This window comes from Fomitiporia mediterranea (genome assembly GCF_000271605.1).
Source record: "Fomitiporia mediterranea MF3/22 unplaced genomic scaffold FOMMEscaffold_2, whole genome shotgun sequence".
NCBI lineage: Eukaryota > Fungi > Basidiomycota > Agaricomycetes > Hymenochaetales > Hymenochaetaceae > Fomitiporia > Fomitiporia mediterranea.
This window is the reverse complement of record NW_006760387.1, coordinates 2,243,513-2,267,048: the sequence shown is the minus strand read 5'-3', so window position 1 is coordinate 2,267,048 and position 23,536 is coordinate 2,243,513. Positions and strand designations below refer to the sequence as shown.

Sequence of the window (23,536 nt, the reverse complement as noted above, 5' to 3'; positions counted from 1 at the left end):
ACATACTACCCGTAGTCACCAATAGAAATTTGTAGAATATTCAGCTATGTAAGTAAACCAAAAACTATATATGCACATAAGTACATCCAAAGCCCAGGGGGGAAATCTGAACAAAAGTAAGGAAAGCCATAAAAAGAAAGGCAGAAAAAGGATAAAGGATAACACGTATGTATGTATATATAATTCGTATGCACATCGAAGCGACTTTACAATACGTGAAGAGATTGTTAGTTAAGTATCTTACACACAAATAATAACGATGGTACTAATATCGATCGAATGAATGAAGTGAGAACTAACTGAAGCGAGAAACGAACTTAACGAATATGAACTATGAAGCGAAGAGAAATTTGGTTGTAAAGAAAAAAGGGGCCTGGGTTGGCTCTATGAGAAAACATCAGGATCAGGTTCACCATCCGCGTCTTCGTCATCAGGTTCTCCCTCTGCGTCCATGTCGTCCTCGTCCTCGCCTTGCAATACAGCACCAGGTAAATCTGAATTCGAGATCGACTTTATCGTCGTCGTCTCATCCGGCACAAACGCCGCTCCGTCATTAACTGCATTCATACTGGTACTCGCTAAAGGCGATCCAGATTCATTTGCATCCGCGCTCTCCGTAAGGTCGTCTTGTTCTCTCCTACCGTTCATTTTGCCCAAAACAACGCTCGACGATCCGTTCGGTTCTGATTTAGTCGTAGCAGCGTCCGTATGTGAATCAACGGTGATACCCTCCTGGTCGTCCATGCTGACATCGCCGTTCAGGGGAACAGGGTCACCCTCAGTCTCACCATCTGCATCCACATCCGCATCTGACTCTCCCTCAGCATCTGCGTCGACATCAATATCAACGTCACCCTCTTCCTCAGCCGTCCGCTCAGTCGTTATGCTCTGCTCAGACGGACTTTGTCCACGTCTCGCCGACGAGCGCGTAGAGCGGCCTTTCTGCGTCCCGTTCCTCTGCGAAGCACCCGCCGCACCCGCAACCGCTTGTCCCCGCGCCGATTTCGCTGGAGATTGCGGAGCTACAGACGACTTCGAAGCGCCGTTAAGCCTCGTTGACCGTTTCGAAGGTGAGTTGCTGATCGACAGGGCCTCACTTTCCCCGCCGTTCGCTGCGAGTCTAGATGAATGCCGCCGCGTTACGCGCCCCGTATTATTAGCCTTTGCAGATTCTAAAGCCAGGACCTGTGCCTGCCTGCGCGTCGTTGGTCTATCAGGCGATACAGGTGTCGGAGGTGAAGGGTCGCGAACAGACGGCGCTTTCGGTCGCTTACGCGCTGAGGATTCCTTCGGTCTCAACTCTCGAGAAGCCAGCGTTGGAGTACGAGATAAAGAGTGGGACGCTGATCGTAAAGAACGTGTCTGTATGCTCTCTTCGCGCGCCAGCCGAGCAGCGAGCTCAGCGTCCTTTTCCACGGAAACTCGCTGGTTTGAAGGTGACGGTGAGATAGGAGTATCCGCATCGTCGTATTTGCGCATGGCCAGAGGATGAACATCCGGTCGTGGGCGCTGCATAGTCAACTCATTACTCGCTGGAAGTCGATCATCGTTCTCAGTTTTCGTCGCAGGCCTCCGTGAACGAGTCTCGTGCACTGGTGTCGCCGGGTTGCTATTGGCATATTGTGAAAGCTGAGATGTCGAAAGGGGCTTAGTTGACGACCCGTTCATGGCATTCTGACCCCAGGTTGGTCTACCCGCTTCGCCCAGTGGCAACATCGTTGACGACCTCCTACGCACGTCAACTGGTGGGTTCGCAATCGACACTACACAGGCAACAGCCGCAAGTGCTTCTAAAGCATTATTAACAGAACGTGGTTTCGGTTGCATAACAGGAGGCGGTGAAGGTGTCGGCGTTGGGGACCCTTCTGGCTCGGGTGGATGCTCCGCATCAGATAGTCGGGGCGAATAGTCGGGATTGTCATGCGGGGTAGGAGCAGACGAGACGCTAGGAGCATCTTGGTCTGACTCCGAAACGGGAGTGACAAGGGGCGCAACATCCCGAACATCGGCACCGCCTGTTACTGACACGGATGCTCTAACGGAACCAGATACCGAAGCCGCAGGACCCGGCGTCGTCGGCGTCATCTCGACATCAACAGGACCCGTCGTGAGAACATCTTCCAACGGGGTCACGAGTTTGTCTGCCCTGGATAGAAGGAACGGCGCCCACTTCAGCTTCTCTGGCTTCAGCGTCAGGTACCCCTTCGCATTCCACTCTTCCAGAAATTGGCTGACTTCATCGGCGTCCCAATGTATCTCGTAATTCGTCGGGGGAACGAATGGCTTCGACGACTTTTCGTCATCTGCCGGTTGAGCCTTCTGCAGATTTCTCCGCGCGACGCCGTTCTTTCGATTGCGCGTCAACTTGACCGAACGTCCGGGGGATGGGCGCACTGGTGAAGAAGGGCCCTCACGAATCGTGATCATGTCGAGGTACACAAGCGTATGATATATATCCTCAATAGTCATACCCGTGCCCGCACTAACATCTGTTACAAGTTGAAGTTAATAATGTGAGATCAATGTTCGCATCACGAGGTGTGAACAAACCTTCTAGGCGCGGATTACTCGGAGCCTCATGTAATAACCGCATTATAGCCAATGTCCAATATTTCTTGTAGCCAATAGCACCAAGCGCGGACAAAGGCCTCTCTGGCGTACCGCATTTGGCCTCCTTTTGTGACAATAGGTAGCCTTTGACAAAGGTCAGTTCAGCTCAGTTGAAGTAAGCGAGAACACACTCACTGAAATCGATCAACAAGTTTCCCCATCCCTGCCGTTGCCTCACCGGTAAAGTCATAATGCAACTCAAATTAAGATCCTTCGAGCTCCTTTTCTCCTTGCTGAAATATCCGACGAAACGAGCACCAATATCGTCCACTTCCGTCATGACATAAAACAAGAACGGTTCGACATCGTAGAAAAGTGATTTATGATCAAGGAACATCTTCGAAAGAAGGCATAGGTGCTGGCAATATATCTAAAAAGGAAATGTAATTATTATGGCATGAGAATCGTGGGTGGACAAGGACACGGCGCATGGAAAACCTGAAACGCACCTTGTTCTTCCGGCCATCCACCTCAAAAATAGATATCGAGCCGTCTCGGTAAATCTCATCACCGGGCGGATGCCGACACTTACACTTTAGCTATAGAGACTAATTAGTCCAAGGTCTTCGCTGCTTCACGAAGAAATAACATACCCGATGCCGCTGCGCTCCAAATCGACTCTTCATATACTTCAAACAGAATTCACAAATCCAAAGGCGTCCCTCCGGGATATTGGAGAACTCTTCAGGAAAGGGTGCATCATACCACGTCTGAATGTCATACGGCCCAAAACGAATTGTTCGGATGCGAAGGATAGATGGGTCGTATTTTGCTGGAATGTGCGGAGGACCAGGCGTTGAAGGTGTTGGAGAAGTTGAGCTTGAAGTAGGAATTAAGGCTTGTGTCTGTTGTTGCTGCAGTTGATGAACTGCAGAACGGAGTGGGAAACGACCACTTGAAGGCCCGGGAATGGAAGATAAATCAATAGGGTCGGATGGTGGCGGAGGGACAAGTTTGGACTATAAGGATACCAACCAATGAGCCTCAAATTAAGATGAGAATTAAATAATAAAGACGTACTTCTGCAATGACTCGTGACTTCTCAAACCTCTCCTTGTCGCCATTCAGTATACTCGTCCTTGAGGTATCACGCTGCCATTCGTCAAGAACATCGTCAAACATGCTCTTCTTTGACTCGTCCTCTTCATCCTCCTCTCGCCCTTTCCCTTTGCCAGGTAAACGGATCCGAACCATCACCCTTGGCCTGCTAGCTCCTGTGTGTCGCGGTCGTACAGGCGGAGAGGGCGAGCGCACGTTCAGCTTCATCTTCTTTTGCGGACGCAATGGAGGTGAAGGTGGCTTTACGTCGTCCGGTATTGATTCACTTCTTCTTCGAGGGCGCGTGTTAGATTTTCGGCGACCATTCAGTGAAGCTCGCCCTCTCGGGGTTGAAATAGGCGGGTACATCTCATCATCATCTTCCTCCACTGCTTCGACCTCCACGTCCACGTGTTCCTGCTCTTCTTCTTCCTCCGACAGAATGAGTGCGCGACCCTTCCCCTTCCTGTCCCTCTTCTGTGATTTTACCTTCGCCTTTGAGCGTGACTGCCGTTGCGGCTCGGAATGAACAGTTGACGGAGCTAGTGACTCCTCGCGAAGAGCAGGATCTATCTCCATCGCTATGTCCGATTCCATCTGTAATGCGGGGTCTATCTGTGGCTCCTGTACAAGCTGCGGGTCCAGGACCTCCTGTCCAACAGAAGGCCGTTGCTGCGTCTCGAATACAATAGCTGCAGTGGAATCAGGTGGTGGCGGGCATTGAGGGCAAAACCATGATCCTTCAGGATTCTCCTCGAGAGGTGGATCGAGACAGTATGTATGCCAGCCTACAAAGATATTAATAGACGTATCAAGTATTCAAGCAAAAGTAAACATGCCTCGATCACAGTTGTCGCAAAAAAGAATGCGTGCCTAAAAGTTAAATGGCTTTTCAGTACTATTTTTACGAGATAAGCTTAACAAGTTAACGCACCTCATTGCCCTTCTCGTTGCAAATCTCGCAGGCTTTGCAGTCAGAACATTTCCAGGGGTAAGTGCGAATTGTGTCTCCAACGGCGCCGAGTTCCATACAAGATGGGTGCCCTTCAAAGAATAGTCAGACAGACGAATAGCTTCACAAAATAGAAATTCTATGTACCACACCGTCCGCACTCGCTACAGGTCACCATATGCTCCGGTTTTCCTGTCGTCTCGTTCATGCCGTCGTTGCCGTTGCAGAAACTACACATTTCCTCCCGCCGTGGCCTTCGCTTACCACGCTTGACAGGCTTGTGTGTCATTGCCGAGTGGTCATCTGGCGCGCTCCCGATAGTAGGTTCGGGGAAGAAATGCGGCGGTGGCGCGAAAGGATCGCCTTCTGGTCCTTGAGGATATTGTCCAAATTGGTAAGTGGGAGACATAGGAAAGGATTGGTGGATCGAATCGTCCTAAGAGATAGTACGTTTAAGTATGAAAACTTAATGCGTTTGTTTATCATAGACAAAGGTATGAAGGGGAATAATGGGTCCCACATAGCGCGACGCGACGCGTCCGGTGAATCCATGGTAGGATAAAACACACTGCATAGTATACGACAGATTGTAAGCTTACCTGCTGTACTACATGTCCATTCACACCATTCACACCATTCACGTGGGGTAAGTACGCTGGTGCAGAGCTGGGTCCACTCAAAGCTGGGTCGAATGGGACATCGGAGAGCAGAGGCGCGCCGACACCGTTTGCGCCTTGACCTGGAGAGACGAAATCAAGGCTCTGCCCGCGATTGAGCAGTGCTTGATCCGGGAACGGCAGTCCCCGCATGCTGCAGCAGGCCGCAAAGAGTTGTGTTCGTCGAGACGGACAGAGGGACGTGTATAATAGCTGGTAAATACGCTCAACGCTGGGCGACACTGTAGCCGTACCTCAAGGCGTGGGAACATTTGGCTCTGTTTTGATCAACTTTATTTCTCAAAAAGACAGTTGGGTCCTCGATTCTCGTCATCCCTCCAATTTGCTCAGTTTAATATTAACTGCCGTGTGTGAGCCGGACGTAGTCAACCAATGTACTTCTGGGGAGCTAAAATGTAAGTTTGCGTTTCCACTTAATCGGAGTTGAGTTGCTGCATTCTCGTGTGCATTCTTGTCTGGGCGTCTCTAGCCCTCTCGTCTTCCGCTCTTGAACTCCGCAGCATGAGTTCCTCCCCAGCTTCCCGTATTTTTAATCACAATGCCTGGTATTTTACGTATGTTGACTGCCATTTGTGCGACGAAGACGAACAGGGATATGACACTAATTAGTTAAGTATCCCCTATTGAGTACGTTACAAAATCACTCCCCATCAAATAGAAGTTCGGTCCGATGATTGAGAAGCCTTGATGTATTTGCGTGCTAGAATTCAGCCGTGTATCGTGGCTTAGATGAGCGGCATATCACCGGCCAACCTTTGATATGCCATAATTGCTAATACATTTAGGCATTCCCAGCGCTCAGCTGAACAACTGCTAAATAGATTGCTGAATAGTGCTTCCGCCCAGGTTGTGCCTTTCACAAAATGCCCTGCCATTCATGATTCCAGACACAGATACCGATAACCGGTCAGAATAAGAATGCTGGTAAACATCGACGTTTTTGATCCTTTAGTTCCGCTAGTTTTCTCCTTGTATCTGCAAAGCAGAACTAGCCTGTTCACCTTTTTCAGGAAATTTGCATTTTGTTCAATTCTCTGTAGAAGCAGGCTAGCAAGTGCTTTAGACACGAAATTGCCTTTGTCTTCGGTCAACTACTCTCAACGCACTCCGTTCCTGCACTTCTCAAAGTCCTCCAGAATAACTTGAACAGCAACAGCATATTGAAGAATGGTGTAGTGCCTTATAGCTAAATGGGCAGTAATAAGCTTACTACGCTCTGCACCCAGAAAAATTGAAATCAGAAGCGTAGTCATCATTTTGCATTAATAAATAAAATAGCTTGGATAATACAGTAAATATTGCCTCAATTGAAGCCGTGCTTGCTGTGCGAACGTTTGGTATTGTTTTGGTTAATCTTATTTCTTTCTCAAATCGACAGCTCTTTCCAGCGCCGAAAAAGTAAAATGCTCGATCGATATTATGAGTGGTAATGCGGAGATCTAAGATAGTTGGCCCAAAATACCTTTGAAGAACTGTGAGTGGTAAGGTTACGCCTCCAGGTCGTCGGAGTCGTATTCCGATATTCTCGTAGTCATTACCAAGTTATGCAGACCTCTAATCCTCTCCACTTCCGTCCGCCAATGTCTCCTCAGTTCCTTTACTTCGAGCTCAAGGAGATGGAGTGTTCATACATGTAGACTGCCACTGTCGACCCTTGCCTATCATGCATCAGCATGACTACAATTTAGTCTCATCAGACAGAATAATCCGATCCGATGATTAGAAGTCAAGTGTTTGAGTGACAGAATCCCGCTGTGCTTAGTTGGGCGAAACTTCGCCGACTTCCTTGTGCCATAAGTACATATATTAGACATCCTCCGCCGTTGAGCTGAGGTGAGCTGTAGTGGTGAGCAGCGTTACCTCCTCGGCCTGCGCCTTTCGCGGACTGAATGGGGATGCCGGGTTTATGCCGATTACTGCGGTGCAAAGCGGTCGTGAAAAATACAGCAAGGTACTACTCCAGTAAGCACTATGTCTTGCCATGCCGCCATCAGCTGAGCTGTCTAGTGTCGGTCTGGATTGGGGTGCTCGTCGCGGCGTGAATAGTGACGCAGTATCTTCTTGCCTGCTGGCACGGCGATCTCTCACATGAACTCACCCTCGATAGTGTTCGCTCATTGCCGCGCGGACTTTAAACTGACCCTTTTCTCGCCCTTTGCAAAGCAGCTTCCATTTTCCGAAGGAGGGTGGAAAGCTGATCAGTCTTGATGTCTCGGGCCACGCTGAACTGTTCGGCTTCTAAGCGGCGTCCGGACTGGGCAAACCAGCTAGCCACGGACTCGGGTTAAGCGTCGGCCTGTGCTGTTGGAAAGTGGAAGGTCCCTGGTGGGAGAGAGAGTCGGCCGGACTTGCAAACATATGAGAGGTGCACCGATGCGTAGCGATCGGCCGTTCTGGATCCAGTCTCGGGCGGAAATCAAAGCGTAAGGACGTCGTGGCGAGCGGCTCTTTGGTGCGATGTGCGAGTGAGGAGGCTGCTGACGCTGATAGGAAGTCATTACGGATGACCCGACCAGTGGTGGCAACCGTGCAGGCCGGCCGAGTGTTAAATTGAGAAAAATGCAAAAAGTAATAAGTACAAGTAATTGTATTCATTAGGTTTAGTTCCGTAATAAGGAAAGGCGGGCAGTAAATTCCTGTGGCTTGGTCCGTGGCCAGTGATGGTAAGGCGCACGTGCCTCTTCCTACTACTCCCGCTGTCGCCCTCCCTCGCTCACCCTCCCCCAATTGCTCAGCTACCAGAGTCCGTCCACATTTTTGTTTTTCCTTTGTTGTAGTAGAATAGGATAACCAGAGACAAAGGCTGTGTGTTCCGTGGCTTAGTGGCCAAAGAAAAAAATTAGGGGTGGAAAAAGAGACCAGAAAAGCGGCGACTGCTAGGATGTTGTTACTTTGTTTGTCCTCAAGCTGAAATCATCGTGGATCGTGGGGACCCCTCTTAACCACCTCACTCACTCTTTCCTTCTGCCCACCACCACCTCATCTTGCTCTCCCCAATGATGCAGGCAGCAATCCAGCAGCTGCCGTCGTCTCACTACGCTCCCCAGCTTTCTCATAGAGCTCAGTACTTGCCCGTCAGGACCGCCATCAACGGTACGGTGACGCGGACAGCGGCGACCAATGGGCTCCCTATCCCTGTGCCCACCCCGCCTGTCTCCAGAAAGCGCAAACGACCTCCTGCCAACTATTCTGTCTCCTACAGTGAGGTCCAGGAGGTCGACGACGACGGCAAACTGCGCGAAGTCATAGTTATTGAAGACACCCCTCCCCCTCCAGCCACAATTTCACCCGCTTACACGACATCCACAAGCAATGGCGCATATTCCGTATCGATGCAATCTCCCATTTACGGTGCCCCTGTACGCACTCGAGCGCGCGCTGCAGAGGAAGCACAGCTACTCAGTGCGAGCACCTCTTCAAGTTCTGGTGGTATCACAGTTCCCGCTCTCAAGAGACGCAGACGAGAACCAGAGCTCAGCAAGGTCGTACAGGCTAAGAAGGCCGCCTCAAACACAAAATACGCTCAAACTCAGGCAGCTAATGGCAGAGTCTGGGCGAACGGGGCCACCACCACAACGACTGTGACCAATGTACGTGGCTCGTTGTTGACTTGCATCTGATAACGCTTGATTAACAGCCGGCTTGTTGCACTCCTTAGACTCAGACAGAGATGACGCATCCTTCCTGCGACGATAAGGAAGGCCATTATATCGTTCAACCAGATGACATTATTTACAGGCGATGTATGTTGTTGCACTTTGCGGGTTCCTGATCGTGCCGGCTCACTTTCCTCTTTCAGATCGAACTGTCCGACTTCTGGGGCAAGGCACTTTCGGGAAAGTCGTCGAGGCTATCGACACACAAGAACAGAAGAAGGTCGCAATCAAGATTATTCGTGCTGTCCCTAAGTACCGAGACGCAAGCAAGATTGAGGTGCGCGTCCTACAGAAGCTCAAGGATCGTGATCCATTCAATAAGAAGTACGCATTTCCTTCACGGCTTCTTGCCTTTTCTTTACTCATCATATACTAGTAAATGCGTGCACCTCTTACATTGGTTTGATCATCGCAATCACATCTGCCTTGTGACTGAGCTATTCGGCATGTGTGTATACGACTTCCTCAAGGCGAACAACTTCCAGCCATTTCCCCGACGTCACATCCAAGACTTTGCCCGTCAATTGCTGGGAAGCGTGGCTTGTGAGTCTGACCTCTTCTTTAATCCCGTCATTCGCGCATATACTAATCTCCCTCGCAGTCTTGCATGAACTTAAACTCGTTCACACGGATTTAAAGCCGGAGAATATCCTCTTTGCCCAGAACTCGTTCAAAACCGTATCTTTACCTAGTTCAAAGGTTGGCGGTGTTGAAATTCCAGATGAATCTTCCAGTGTTGACGAGTCTGCGCAGCGTGGTGCTCCTCCACGACAGAAACGCATAGTCACCAACACGGACATTCGTCTCATAGACTTTGGAAGTGCTACTTTCGAGGACGAATACCATTCATCAGTCGTTTCAACTAGACATTACCGAGCTCCAGAGATTATACTTGGTAAGTTCCGTGGATTTTGGTTAGCGTTCCGTCTGAAATCATTCATCAATACACTATTATAGGTCTGGGCTGGTCATATCCGTGCGACGCATTCTCGCTGGGTTGCATTCTCGTCGAATTCTATACAGGTGTGGCCATCTTCCAAACGCATGACAATCTCGAACATCTAGCTATGATGCAAGCTGTCATGGGTGTCATGCCGGAACGATTTGTCCGTGCAGGGGCACGTTGCAAGCCCGAATACTTTAAGGACGGGAATAAACTAAATTGGCCTCCAAAGAAGGTTTCACGGCAAAGCAGGAGAGACGTCCGCGCAACGAAGAGCTTACGGGTCAGTGCATTGCTGTTTACGTACACGTACATACTTAACGTTGTTCTTCTCTTAGGACATCATCCCGCCAATAGACATTGTCAATGAGCATTTCCTAGATCTCGTCGCTCGACTATTGGCGTTCGACCCGCAAGACCGAATTTCCGTCCGTGATGCCCTGCAACATTCATATTTCAACCTCAACGTCCCAATGGAAGAATATTAATAGACGGCCTTCACGCTTGCTTTCGACTTTTGGTTATCTCGTGCTTTTAACCCTTCGCCTTGTCCGTATCGCCGCCCAATCACGCCCAGCATCGACAAACAAACAAACAAACAAACATTGCTTACAACCCCAGCACTGTGCCGACACTTGCATCCATAATGCGTTCCATTCATCCCCTGGCCAACAAACTCCTGGTTATTCGATACCACCTTGTACTATGCCAAATCCAAACCAAGTCTCAATTACAGCGTACAAATATGCATTTTGCACAATCGTGATTACCCCACACGTTACATGCATCGTATTCCCTATGCTTATCACCCTATAACCAACAATATCTACCCAGACCCTTGTGCAACTACTCGTATAATCATACCTTCATCGTTGACCAGGAAGGACTAGATTCCGGATACGCATCCCCTAAATCTTCTCTTTTTGTACCTCCATTCGTTTCGCTCGTTACTATCCATCCCCATTTCGCGGCGCTCGGAAAGGCGAAGACTGTCAGGGTTCTATCGTTCTCTTCTGTGCTCTGTTTATATCATCAATCCCGGTACCAAATTTCTTAAATCTGTCTTCTTTTTTCCTTCCCACTTTTTTTATAAAGATCTCAAATTTCTTTGTAACAGTATCGTATCCGGTTTACCGACCCATTTCTTATATTGTTATCAATAGGACCCGTGTTATGGAACTCGAGGCTGACGCTGACGATTACGATAGTGCACACGGATTTCGAACTGGATATACCTAGGTGTATAACAGAAATTGGTACAGGCACCGAATGAAGTCGATCTATGTGCATGCCAAGTCCGATTCCTCAAGATCCTTCCGGTTTTCTGCTCTCGGCAAGGCAGGACAAAGAGCAACAATAATGGATTCAAGCCACGTACGCGCAATGTAGTCGTCATTGTCCTGACTCATCCACACACACTACAAGACGACAAGATGAAACACTAATAAACACTACCCTCGTAAACGAAATTGGTCGAATTTCCTCTTATCTGATCGGCTATACAATTCCAAGATTCACACAGTTATCGATGTTGCTTTGCTCATCACTTCCGGATTCCGATTCCAGCGTCTGACAGGTACTGTATTATAAAGAGTTGTTTCGTTTGATCAAGACCATTTTCTCGGGCAACATGGGAATCCAAGGTAATTATTAATAGATTATATTACCAGAGTCGATACATAGAAATTTTAACGAATTTGAAAATTGCTGAAAGGTACGTGATTGCAAGTTTGTACGATCTGATGAAATGATGACTGCTTTTGGCTCAAACGACGTTTGTGGCCTGTGGCCTGTGACCGGATCAAATATTCTTTGATTGTGGGCCACGGCGAAAAATGTCGAGGTACGTCCAATACTTTATGTCTCTGGGCTGTTGTATTGACTGGACGTCACTGACGCCTTGGCTTCATTTCAAATAGTTTTAATACTGGTACGGTACGCATCGAACGATTACTGCTAGTACCGCCACTGTGTTCAATTGATCGAAGCGCATGTATGGTCTGTATTTCGAACGCCTCCACCAGTGTAACATATACGGTCTGCACTGCATGCATCTGCGTAATGCATATTGATGTACATCACTGAATGCTAAGTAACTGGTATGTTCATGCATCCGTTCATATCCCATTCATGGAAGGCCGGGATGTTGGGTGCACCGATCGTTGACTCCTGCATTGCTCTCAATAAACTGACTTGATCCTCAAAGGTTTCGTCGTCTTGCACGGTAAATGATCTGCTTCAATTGGGACCCTAGACTGGAACGCTTGCAAATTTGCTACAGATTGGAAGGTACGTAATGGCTAATACTACAAGTTGGTAAGTATCTCCCTTTTGTGGAGTCCGAGTCCGAGTCGGTGCTCAAGCATTACAAATGGTCGATCGATTATTTTGGCGAGGACGAGTAAATGATGAACGGTTTACTTTGATTTCCGGCATACATCGATCAAGTGTCGCTGATGCACGGGTGAGGTAGACAACAAAATGCATTACGGCCGTACCTAAGTACACTGCTTGCAAGCGATACATGTGTACATAACCTTGGCCCGCCATCAAGTGTTCAATGAGCGTTGAACGTTCGGGTCAGCGGCGCATAGTTCGCAATGCACTCTAGATACCGCTGCAAATTAACGTAAGTGCATACTACATGTTCGTCCTACAGCGGAAAGGCCGATCAGCAGCACTGAAGCCATAAACATTTCTATTGCCATGGTTTTTCCGTTACAAGTTTCGGTGGATTGAAAATTTCCGTCGAAACCGAAGCGGCGAGATCGCAGCACCGAGCAAAACAGGATGCTGTACACTTCGAGCCACAATATCATTGCATCGATGGGTACGTACTTGCCTTTGAATAATAATTTGTGTTCAATGGCTTCGAGGCTGGCCACACAAACGATAATGATTTGTGGTGGGCAAATTCTTTCTTTACTTTTCCCTTCATCGATTATTAATTTTTAACAACAGTACTAGTCTAGCTTATCTTCGTGCGTGACGGAAATACGTTACACCTACAATTTGCAATGACGAAACGTGCAAGAGGAACAGGATCGAGACAATACCAGCCACCGAACCGTTCCAATTTACTAAATCAGAATCTCACATGTTTCGCATGTGCTTGGAATTCCTTCTTCACCCTCCCTGCACTCTTCAGCATCGGGGCGTGTGAACAACGGCAGTCTCACTGTATGCGGCTGTGGCTCCACACGTGCGATTACCATTTGTCGTTTGCCAATTGCAGTCCTTCGTAGTCTCGTTCTGGCTGCCCGGGACCTGATTGCTGTGCCTTAGTGAAATATTAATAACCCTGTCGTATTTTGGTGGGGTCGAAACAATGCGTATTCCCACTTGGGGTGCGAGTCCGCGAGAATAGTGCTTTATTTTTATCAAAAAGTTATACTCAACTCAAACCTGCTCCAGAACTAAGGCAGCTCTTAATCAGGTCGCCTGGATGCACTCGAGACTCGTTTAATGCGGAACACTGACTATACAAAATCGGATCATCAAAGCCTCCGCTCCGAAGCAGCGTAGTGAACTTACTTGATATCAGTCTACCGTCAGGCAGCAAGCCTTAACCTCCACTGCGGCCGGAGACGAAACTTGGAAGTAATTTTGTATCGAACAGCACCCCGAAACGTAAGCACTACTCCATGTTGCATTCCTCAGTAAATTAAATTGCGCAGTTTCTGTGGTTAACAACAACAATAGTTCTTTCCAGGACGGAGGGAACTGTTTCTAGTAATGAAGGCCTGCGCAGCCTCTCCGTAACTCTTCCACTCTGCTCTACTTCTGTTTTACATTGACTCATGACTAACCAGTTTTATGCACGCATATACCTAGGTAGCACTGCACGACCATAGCCTCCAAGCTCAGCCAATCAGCAGAGTGCAATCTAGACGAGCTAATCCACCATGTTCCTCAAGGTCCAGCCAACCACGCCTCTCGCTCGCTATTACGACGAGGGTTTCGATACTTGAGTCGATCGAACCAAATCAAGCCACCAAGGACATATCTACAGTCCAGCTCTGAGAGTACTGGTCCAATGACGCACCATGGGAACATCATAATTACGAAGCACCCTCCAAAAACTCTCCTCTCTAAAGTTCCTGTCTAAAAGTGCCAACCATTCAGTGGTATTCACTACCCCTGCATCTCCAAGTTCTAACTATTGAGTCTCAAAAACTCCCACAGATCGAAGGTCGATAAAGTTGAGGGTACGGATACCTCGGGGAGAATGGATGAATGGACCGTGGATGAATAGACGACGGGGGTGACCGGTGCGTACTGAATTGTTCCCGGTCCGCTGATCGTACTCTTTTATTTTTAGATCACCGTAAGTCAAGTCAGGCTACACATGAATAATTTATTTTCTACCGAAGATTTGCTCCTTTCCCCTTGACTACTGTATTATTTCCACACAGCAACACTAGCTGTAGTGTGTATCATATGTCTTTATGTAGAACTACAGTAATATACTCAACATTCAAATCGATACTATTATTATTTAACAATTTGTCAAATTTATGAAAAGTACACAAACACTCTATAACTGATCATCTTTACATTGCACTTAAAAAAACTAGTTACAGTAGAAAATATCCTTATTTATCATATTGAACATATATACCACTTTACATTGGTTATTGCTCATGCCCAAACCAAAAACCCCAGCCAATACACATTACCATAATGCATAAATTGTATAATGCATCTCGTATTGCCTTATCCTAGGATTATGCAATAAGACATTTTTATTGTACATAGAGTCACTTATGTACCTTGTGTCCTATCATGGGTTTCACTTCTGCACAGAATATGAAAGGGTGTCAAAAAAGAACCACAAAAGGGGGGCAAAACCTTTTCTGTGTAGACCAGCGCGTTGACTGTAAATTTCTGTCAATTTTCCTTTTATTCACCATTCAATGACCAAGATAGGACTACTCTACAGCACGAAAGTCAAAGAAAAAGCGAGTTGCAATTATCGTGAACGACCGAAATCCAGATGTATAATATTTAAGTGTGTAAGTAACGAACGCATCGTGAGCAGCTACGTAGCAAGGACAAATAAGCTGTATCCAACAGTAGCAAGTACTGAGCGATCTACGCTCAGCACATACCACCATCAAAAGCAAGCTCATAAAAAAGCATAAAGCACGCGAAAAACAAAGTGACTCCGCATCTACGCAAGGTTAGCAAGTTGAATCTGGTTCTTATCTACGTCTGTCGAGAAGTAGACGTTCTTCAAAAACACATCGCCGACTAGCCACTCATTCGCACCACCAATCTGGCCTGAGGAAATTCCGGACACGCAGTCACCTGTTGGGTCGTTCTGGTCAACGGGGAGGAAGAGCAAGTCGCGCGGGTCAATGGCAAAGGAGCGGCCGCCGAAGCTAAGGGCAACTTGGCTGGAACTGGTGCAAGGGAGGGTGAAGCCTCCCTGGCCGTCAGACTTCGCGCCCGGAATAGCGGCGTGTACGGCGTTGGCGTCATCCGTAGGGGCGATGATGAGCGTAGTACCGGTGTCGAGGATGGCAGTGCGTCCAGTAAGTCCGAGATCCTGGCCACCAACAGTGACGGCGTCCATAGCACCCTCCCAGAAACCTTGTGTGTTTACATTGTTGAGCGTCGTCAACGTTGCTTGATCGAACTTGCTCGTATCAAGTCCACCAAAGGTAACCTGCCCATCATTGTTCCCATCTGCGACACGTCCGAGTTTGAACGACGTGATCGCACCGTTAATCTGGTTGTCCTTCGCGAGTGACTCAACAGGTGTAAGCACACCCTGTTCCGAAAGCGTTGACTGTGCAAGACCCATCAAGCCATCAAAAGTCGTCTGGTCACTCGAGAATTGTACACTCTCAGTTGTGGCAACGCCGAATGTGTGCGTCGTGAGGTTAAGTCCAGCAAAGTTGACATTGTCGGTGATGATGTTGCCCTGGACTTCACCCGATCCGTAGGTGACTTGGAACTGCTTGCCAGTATCAACGAAGGAAGAAGACGATCCGGTGCCGAGGAAGGTATGGTTCCCGCAGCCCCCACCATCTTCAGACTGGCAGTTCTCTCCGCCGACCCAGAAGTCAGCGGAACCGGAATCCATGAGGACTTTGAAGTCCGCTCCAGGAGTGCCGATCTGCACGGTCGCGATGTAACCGACGTCATTAGCTCTGCGAACCAAGCACGTTCAGTACAAATCTGCTTCCTGACAGCTCATGACTTGCTTACTCAATGTCAAGCCCAAGGGTGTCAGGTGCAGATGGTTGGTCTGCCGGAGTCAAGCCGCCACCCAAAGCGGCGTTGATGTCGGCTTGAGAGATTCCACCGCTAAAGATAGGTATAGTTAGACAGACTTCTGGATCAAGAAGGGATGAAGGGTAAACCTACCTAGTGCTAGATGAGTTTCCCGAGTTGGCACCACCACCCGTGGCATTGCCTCCACCAGTAGCACCATTGTTAGCACCTCCAGCACCGTTAATAGCACCTCCAGCTCCACCGTCTAAACAATAACTACCTTTAGCATACACTCACACTAAAAATAGACACACGAAAACGTACTTTTGTTCTTGTGTTTTCTAGCCAGGTCATTCCCGCCATTGACAATCTCATTTAGCGCATCGACAGCATCGCCATAGTTGATAGTCTGATCATCATTGGATGAAGTAGCTAAGGAGTTTGCCTGGTTAGCAGGCTTGCTCGACATTGGGACCACACCCTGGCGATTATAGCGTTTTTCTGTGCGCTTGCCGGCCAAGGGTTTACGTCCACCAGCAGGGATATACATGCGCTTGTGGATATTCTCGCGCAGCTCCAATTCAGACGGAGCAGCACGACCACTCATGCGCGCGAGGCGCTTCGTTCCACGGTTCATGTGTTGTTGCAGGAGCTACATCATTTTTACGGATGCAAGGCGATGCAAGCACAAAAGCATGCAGGTAAGGTGGATGGTGACTTGATCAGAAGAATGCTTGGCAATGAATACAACGTGGCTACTCACGATTTGGGGGTGGATATCGCTCCGGGCCTGTGTCATGCGCTTGAGCGGGAGGGTGATGGTGCCCGCATCGCGCTTCGCTGGGCGAGCATCGACATCGCCCGTAAGAGAGATTGCAAGGAGCAGACTCGTCAAAAGCGTAGAGAAGGAAACGAAGAGCTGCATTGTAATTCTAGATCCTGTCCTTTAATTGAAAAAAATCAAAAGATTGAGGCAGTCCTAGCTGGCGAAGTATAGCCCAAGGGAAATTGACAGCGAAGATGAAACGGCACCCGGCCGACAAAAAAAGTGAGTAAGGAGGGAGAGTAAGTAAGAGGGAGAGGAGGAGGATGAAAGAAGGAAGGAAGGTATATGAAGTGGAGAGGCCATCAGTGCTGCGGGTTGTATTTGTACTCCTGACTCGTGGCCGATTGTTAGAGCATATTTGCCGGGCCTGTCCACTTGCTTCATCCTGATTCCTCTTGGAAGCATGTTCATCTGTTCCGATTTGTCATTTGTCGTCGCAACATCCCGATGGCGTACTTGTTGCCATCAAATCTGCAGCCGGTCGCCGTCAGCAGCAACGAGAACACGGGAGGAAAGCAACAATTGACGCGGGCCTGTGCTACGCGGTGTCCTTTCATGTGGTCTGCCCTGTGCTCCGTTGACACAACTTTCGCTAAAATAATGAGCGGCTCTTGGCAGCTAAGTAAATTGCTCCTTCTTGTCCAGAGTATGGCCTCAGTTGCTCGAGAAAGCTGTTTCTGCAAGATAAAGTGGCTTTTTTTCAACGTTTGGAATGGACCAGTTGCGGATGCGGCGGCCGGATGAACTCAAGTGCTCCGGGGGCTCAACAAGTTCGGAATCGAACAATCGACACCGCGACGGAGCCATTCAAAAATAGACCCTTAATTCTCGGCCGTAGTCCACTGACCACCGCAACCTCAATCACAAACACATCATTTCTCCATCTCATCCATGCGATGGTCGCTCTACTTGGCCATCTGCAGAATAGGGCAATTCTCATTCTCATTAAGCACGTTTGTACTGTCCATGCAAAACAACTATGCTTCCTGAGGTACGCCCGGTATATTTTGCCCGCCACGTCGACAAGCAAATGATCACATGAAGTTACATCAGCTTCTTTAGAACTTCACCCAAAATTAACAGTTCTATTGTTACATAACTTACAAATCTGGCTTCTTCCCGAATTGGGATCACCTGGAGACGCGATAAATTCTCACTCAGATTCGACGCTTGCGCAGTGCGTCCAGCAACCAACGGGTGCAAATTCACATCCTTTGGATTCTGTTCCGCTTAATTGCTGTTACTTATCCCCGCGTATGCGCCTAACATTCATCAGTACAGTCCCTTCTCGCCACACCACATTTAGAACGGAACGGAAACAGATTCAGAAATCGAGTTCTCTCAAGGCGCTGGAAAACGTAGCCAAGCGCTTATGCTATCTCTGTAAGACATCGGGCATGGATGATTGGGGCACAAGTGGAGTGTCGGGAAGACAAAAACTTCCAAGTCCTGACAAATTTGACATACCCTTTTCTGACATCCTTTCATGTGCTAGCAACAGTCACAATGAAAGCACGCGGGACGAAACCGACTGAAAGTTGACATGGCTTCGAATGGTGTTCGAAACGGATACACTTACCCCGCATCAGTAATTCAGTAATACAAGATTCCATTCACTCACATCTGACTGGAATAGTAAGTACACTACTTAATCAGACTCACCCGATTGGTATGCCGGTGTGTTAAGAATATTAATAGCCATCTGATCACTGAAGACTGATTAGATCTGGACGTCACTAACTGCATCGCACTCGAGCTCGCTTTCCCATCTATCTATCATGCGCTCGTTGCTGAGTCTATTGTCTACCTATGAATCATGCCGAGTGTATGCTCTTGCTGCAAAACACGCCGAGTGTATGATCTCGCTACGAACATGCCGAGTTTATGATCGAGTTATGAATCATCTCGCGTCTATGATTTACCTATGAGCATGGCGAGACTACGATCTAGCTGTAAATCACGCCAAGTCTGTTATCTACTAGTAACTATAAATTAGCCAATACATTCGTTGTATGTACATCACCGAATAATGCTCTGCTGCCTCAACGTTTTGCTTCTTTTCGAGTTGATGGAGCGTCAAAGGCCCAAGCAACCATCCGCAATTTTCTGCATTTTGTTCTTATTAGTCGAAGAAGTGTTAAGATATGGGCAACCATCTGTTTTACTCAACGCTTCTGCTCTTACAAGTTGAAGAGGTATTGAATTTCTGAGCAACCATCTGTGCGTTCCAACGCTTCTGTCCTTATTGATCAAAGGAGTTCCCGAAAGTACAGATTACCATCTACGGCTTTCAACATATTGTCCTTACCCATTCTTCAGAGTGTTGGAGGCCTAAGCCACCATCTGTTATCTTCAGTACTTTGCTCTTCCCCTGGGTAAAGAAGAGTCAAATGCATGAGAGACAATCTGAGACATTTGGCATTCGGCATTTAATGATCTTACTACCTTTAGTCGAGGAAGTGTCGAATGTATAGGTAACCATCTAGGGCTCTCAACATTTTGTTCTTACTTAGTCAATGTAGTGTTGGACACCTAGACCACCACCACGACCTGCGACTTCCAGTACTTTGTTCTTCTTCGGTCGATGGAGAGTCTAAAGCATATGCAACTATCTGTGGCCTCCAACACTTATCCTTACCAGCTGAAGAGGCGTCGAAGGCATGTGTCACCATCTGTGAGTTTTTGAATTTGTTCTTACCCAGCGGATAAAGTGTTGGAGGCATAACCAACCATCTGTGGCCCTCGGCACTTCCTAACTAACAATCGATTAAAGACTGAAGGTATAAGGAGACATCTATCAACTCCTTTGGTGGAAACATTGTTGTGCAAGACTTGATGAATGAACACACTAATTAATCATTATGCTAGATTACACAATACAGCAGAGTGGCACATAAAAAATAAGCATCAGTATATAGAATTAAAAACTGCAAGGTCTTGAAACTGATAAACTGTCCTTGTACTATTCCACTGGGATAAATTAAACTCATAAGCAAAAACAATATGATAAAAATTGATGATAAATCCCTGATAAACAGAATATTTTCCTGTTTCAATTCTGACTCTGCCTCATTTTTTCTCCAGAGACACTGTGTGTTCATAATTCCCTGCTAGACAGACGAAGATTTTTCACAACAAGACAGTTAATAAATTCTACTTACCCTTTTGATTACAAAGATCAAGAAGATATCTCCGGCGCTGTTACTCACAAGTTGGTCAGTTTGTTTGTAAACTACCAACAGATGCTTTTGACGCTGCTGAAACAATGATGGTTGTAGAGGTGTTGTGTTTTGAGCCACAGCATCTGTTAAAAGGCTCTGGCATGGGTCTCTCACTCTCCACCCGAACTTCTCAAAATTCCTAAGTGGAGTTGACCTTCTTTACTCAGTTTGTGTGTGATTGACAAAAAGCTTTTGTGATCTTTGTCTTACTAATCGACTAATCTCCTCAATCAGGCCAGGCAATTATGTTCCGTCACTACCTCACTCAGGCTGCTATGGCCTTGTGTCTATTTGCTTTCCTTATAAATGCCTCTCCACTACCTCAGGTACTTGCATCCCACGCATCATTTGTACACAAATTTGACTAACGACCAAACGCTCCTCAACTTCAATCCTCTCTAGTCTGTTTCTATTGATTCGAGTGACAATGGTTTCAAATTGTCCAGCCATCTGGCCAACCCCGAGCGATTTGCTCCCAGCCCAGGCAATGTTCCAGGATCAAACGACTTCTGTGGTGAATCACTTTTATGCTAGTTTGACTATATGTATCAGTGTATGTGCTGTGGTCGATAATCAGTCATTACCATAATTAGAGCTTGTCTTGACTTCCATGTATGCAAGGGAGTTATCCAGGAAGTCTTGAGATTGCTCGAAAGAACACCTCAAGGAACAGCAACGATATTTGCAGAGTAAACTAAGCAGAATTATAACAAAGTCGGAGAGGGTGTGGCGCAGGAGTATAAAATCGGTACATGCAGTGCGATAAATGATATGAATAAAGATGGCGCTGAGCGAGGAAACGTAAATAAGGTATCTGTTTAGTAACGCGTCAGGGATATTCTGTAATCGGCAGTTTTCAAATTCCTTGGGAGGATTGAGTCGGCCAGCGAACTTCTCCAGGTGATTTCAATATGAGCTCTGAGTACCACCTTGCCTCTATATAATGTGCGCTTCAGACGTCGGAGAGTGGAGAGCTACATGTAGGTATGAGAAGTACCTTGACTAGATCCAATAATATCGTCATATGCCCTAGATAAAATTCACAAATAAATACATATTTATAAGGGTTTAACCTGCCTGTTTTACTCGCCTGTGAGAACATGTGACAGAAAAGCGCTTAGAGCGATTGTACTTCCGACGGACAGCGTGCTATTAGACTTGAATTAGGAGGAGGAGTACACTATTTAGCGGACAGAATCCCGAAGCCTACCCAGAGTGTTGTTGTATCAAAGATCTGATGGCTAAAGTACGCATTGAGCTTCTCCATGTGTTTCCTCTACAAATGAAATAAGTCAAGAGAAAAGGTAGAGGGAACATTAGCAATTAGAAAGAATGATAGGGTAGAAAGAAATGCGAAGACGTACGACCATGCCACGGTCAAATGCAACTCCGGCACCTGCCATTACGGCGCGTCCATCCGCTTCGATCCCATGTCGCTCAAGATATTTGATGATACGACGCTCGACTTGATAAAGAGTGAGACGTTCCTTTGGTGGCGTCTTGTCGTAAGCGGCCAGAAGCCCGGACTTGATATGATGATAATGATAAGTCAGATTACTGCCGAGAACGCAGCCGTGAAGCGGTCATCACACCTTTTCATGCATTTCTCTAACTCTATGTCCCAGAACAAATTAATGCAATGTATGGTGACAGAGGAGGGGAGACAATACTTTTGTGGCATTTCCTGAACGATCTCCTGGGCAGAAAGCGGCCAATGCACGAGGAATGACTTGCCATTATCAAGCTGTTGGTAGTTCTTATCCGTGATAAGTACTGCGATCTCAAGGATCCGGATCTTTGACGCTGGACGAACGGCGTCTGTCGTCTTCATAACCAATGGAGTTGGTAAAGCAGAAGGTGAATTATCATATATCACATACATACCTCTAAATCAAACCAAACGAGATAGGTTGATGGGTCGCACACGGGGTTTGGTGCGAGCTCATACCTCATATCCAAAGTCTGCCGAGTACCTTCATAGCCGGAAATAGTACTCGTAGTGCTCGTTGTCGATGAACCACCCTCTCCATAAATGAATTCTGGGCGGTGAGAGCTACTCGAAGCGCTTTTGGTAGTTTCAGTTCCAGTTACTGCCGTTTGGAATGAAGAGTGAGAGGGCGTGCTTGCATCCGCAGAACTAGAGGCAAAGGTATTCCTTGAGGACGAAGAGACCGTTGGTGAGGTGACAGATGGCGTCTCCGAAGATTTTACACTTGGCTCTGCCTCTTTCTCGTACTCAGAACTTGCGGGAGTCAAGGGTGCATGACCGCGGAAGAGCACTCGTCGCGACGTTTCCGGTTCCTTGTCCGTCATATCACTTTCATTCTCAGTTCCTGCACTCTCCTCATTTGCTCTGGGCCATGAAACAAGGAGGCTTTTCAGATCACGCTTGGTACGCTTTATCTGAGAAAGACTCCGTTTAAGGTGACGTTTTTCTCGTGCAAGAAAGCTAAAGGATGCAGATTAGTATTGCAACATACAATAGAGTGCATCCATTACTGAGATAACGAACCGTAGATCATTGTCAATCTCTCGTGCTTGGCTCTCTCCTTCACGGATGTAATCCGGAACACTTTTGTGCTTTCCCTTAGATTTTGCCTTCGGTGTTAACGAAGTAGAAGGGGTTGGGGATACTGGGGAAGGGGGTGCGGTGGAGATATGCGACGGAGTGCTGTATGGTAGAGAAGTCTGCACGCCAACAGAGGCATAAGAGACAAGTCCTGAAGATGAAAAGCTCGTCCTTGGTATGCGAGACAGAAGTGTGTTTGGTATGTACAGCTCTTCTGAGGGAGATACGCATCCTTCAGGTGTCGCGAACTTAACTTCTTCAGAACTAGTTCCGTCGGTGCTCGTTACTGATTGCTTGCTGTTCCCAGTGCTATTATTCCTTTGCACAGCAAGAATGTCGTAAAAACTTGCATGCGGAGTGAGTAGTCCATGGGAGCGAACACTTCTACTCTTCGAGCTAGAGTCGGAGCTTCCGGAGCCTACATTGGAACCAGAGCTCCTTGAGGTGTTATTGCTGTTGTGAGCTGTGGTGGATTGAAGGGGACTCTGCCAATTTGTATCGCTAATCGTAAGTTGTATCGTAGGTGACGATTTGTCCCGCACCATTTGAGGCGCGACAAATCTTCCCGGCATTTCTACCGCGGATAGGATTGAAGAGGATTCACTTGACGATGGCATCCTGAGTAGACACCTTTAAATACTGTTGTGTGTGCTTGAGCTGAATCCTGATAATGGCGGCGACTAGGCATTACAGGAACTAAACTTGGCGACGCGTATACTTACTGTCGTTTTCATAAATATTGTCACACGCGCGATTCGTGATTTTCGTCACACTAAGTACACTCAAATACAAAATCTATCATAACTCAACTAATACTTAACC

At 47.4% G+C, this 23,536-nt stretch overlaps 5 protein-coding genes across 5 annotated transcripts; 1 reads left to right on the top strand and 4 right to left on the bottom strand.

The window, feature by feature from the left end:
* Positions 1 to 2,482: 2,482 nt before the first annotated feature.
* Positions 2,483 to 3,732, bottom strand: FOMMEDRAFT_77380 (uncharacterized protein; the record flags this gene model as incomplete). Its single annotated transcript, XM_007262835.1, has 5 exons — positions 2,483 to 2,694; positions 2,746 to 2,980; positions 3,060 to 3,149; positions 3,204 to 3,448; positions 3,627 to 3,732. 5 exons carry the CDS (start codon positions 3,730 to 3,732, stop codon positions 2,483 to 2,485), a joined length of 888 nt encoding a protein of 295 aa, XP_007262897.1.
* Positions 3,733 to 7,163: 3,431 nt separating this feature from the next.
* FOMMEDRAFT_17122 (uncharacterized protein) lies at positions 7,164 to 7,900 on the bottom strand. The gene is made up of 2 exons (XM_007262834.1): positions 7,285 to 7,900; positions 7,164 to 7,239 (listed from the first exon to the last, which is right to left on the bottom strand). Exon 1 carries the CDS (start codon positions 7,870 to 7,872, stop codon positions 7,516 to 7,518), a length of 357 nt encoding a protein of 118 aa, XP_007262896.1. The 5' UTR covers positions 7,873 to 7,900; the 3' UTR covers positions 7,164 to 7,239; positions 7,285 to 7,515.
* Positions 7,901 to 8,256: 356 nt separating this feature from the next.
* FOMMEDRAFT_165374 (CMGC/CLK protein kinase) lies at positions 8,257 to 11,977 on the top strand. Its single transcript, XM_007262833.1, has 8 exons — positions 8,257 to 8,867; positions 8,936 to 9,020; positions 9,077 to 9,257; positions 9,310 to 9,476; positions 9,535 to 9,828; positions 9,891 to 10,159; positions 10,215 to 11,719; positions 11,796 to 11,977. The coding sequence occupies exons 1-7, from the start codon at positions 8,274 to 8,276 to the stop codon at positions 10,362 to 10,364; spliced, it is 1,740 nt and encodes a 579-aa protein (XP_007262895.1). The 5' UTR covers positions 8,257 to 8,273; the 3' UTR covers positions 10,365 to 11,719; positions 11,796 to 11,977.
* Positions 11,978 to 14,765: 2,788 nt separating this feature from the next.
* Positions 14,766 to 17,375, bottom strand: FOMMEDRAFT_117507 (acid protease). The gene is made up of 5 exons (XM_007262832.1): positions 16,862 to 17,375; positions 16,423 to 16,750; positions 16,252 to 16,363; positions 16,093 to 16,191; positions 14,766 to 16,034 (listed from the first exon to the last, which is right to left on the bottom strand). Exons 1-5 carry the CDS (start codon positions 17,021 to 17,023, stop codon positions 15,050 to 15,052), a joined length of 1,686 nt encoding a protein of 561 aa, XP_007262894.1. The 5' UTR covers positions 17,024 to 17,375; the 3' UTR covers positions 14,766 to 15,049.
* Positions 17,376 to 21,325: 3,950 nt separating this feature from the next.
* On the bottom strand, positions 21,326 to 23,286 carry FOMMEDRAFT_144593 (uncharacterized protein; the record flags this gene model as incomplete). Its single annotated transcript, XM_007262831.1, has 6 exons — positions 21,326 to 21,421; positions 21,510 to 21,671; positions 21,738 to 21,759; positions 21,816 to 21,970; positions 22,030 to 22,594; positions 22,658 to 23,286. The coding sequence occupies 6 exons, from the start codon at positions 23,284 to 23,286 to the stop codon at positions 21,326 to 21,328; spliced, it is 1,629 nt and encodes a 542-aa protein (XP_007262893.1).
* Positions 23,287 to 23,536: the final 250 nt, after the last annotated feature.

What these genes read in the sequence shown, in the direction of transcription:
- FOMMEDRAFT_165374 (XM_007262833.1), top strand. Translation starts at nt 8,274, where the DNA reads ATGATGCAGGCAGCAATCCAGCAGCTGCCGTCGTCTCACTACGCTCCC. An exon ending in CCACAACGACTGTGACCAAT is followed by an intron (nt 8,868 to 8,935) that starts GTACGTGGCTCG and finishes TGCACTCCTTAG; the next exon opens with ACTCAGACAGAGATGACGCA. An exon ending in ATTGCTGGGAAGCGTGGCTT is followed by an intron (nt 9,477 to 9,534) that starts GTGAGTCTGACC and finishes TCTCCCTCGCAG; the next exon opens with TCTTGCATGAACTTAAACTC.
- FOMMEDRAFT_117507 (XM_007262832.1), bottom strand. Translation starts at nt 17,023, where the DNA reads ATGCAGCTCTTCGTTTCCTTCTCTACGCTTTTGACGAGTCTGCTCCTT. An exon ending in TAGAAAACACAAGAACAAAA is followed by an intron (nt 16,364 to 16,422) that starts GTACGTTTTCGT and finishes GTTATTGTTTAG; the next exon opens with ACGGTGGAGCTGGAGGTGCT. An exon ending in ACCCTTGGGCTTGACATTGA is followed by an intron (nt 16,035 to 16,092) that starts GTAAGCAAGTCA and finishes CTTGGTTCGCAG; the next exon opens with AGCTAATGACGTCGGTTACA.
- FOMMEDRAFT_17122 (XM_007262834.1), bottom strand. Translation starts at nt 7,872, where the DNA reads ATGAATACAATTACTTGTACTTATTACTTTTTGCATTTTTCTCAATTT.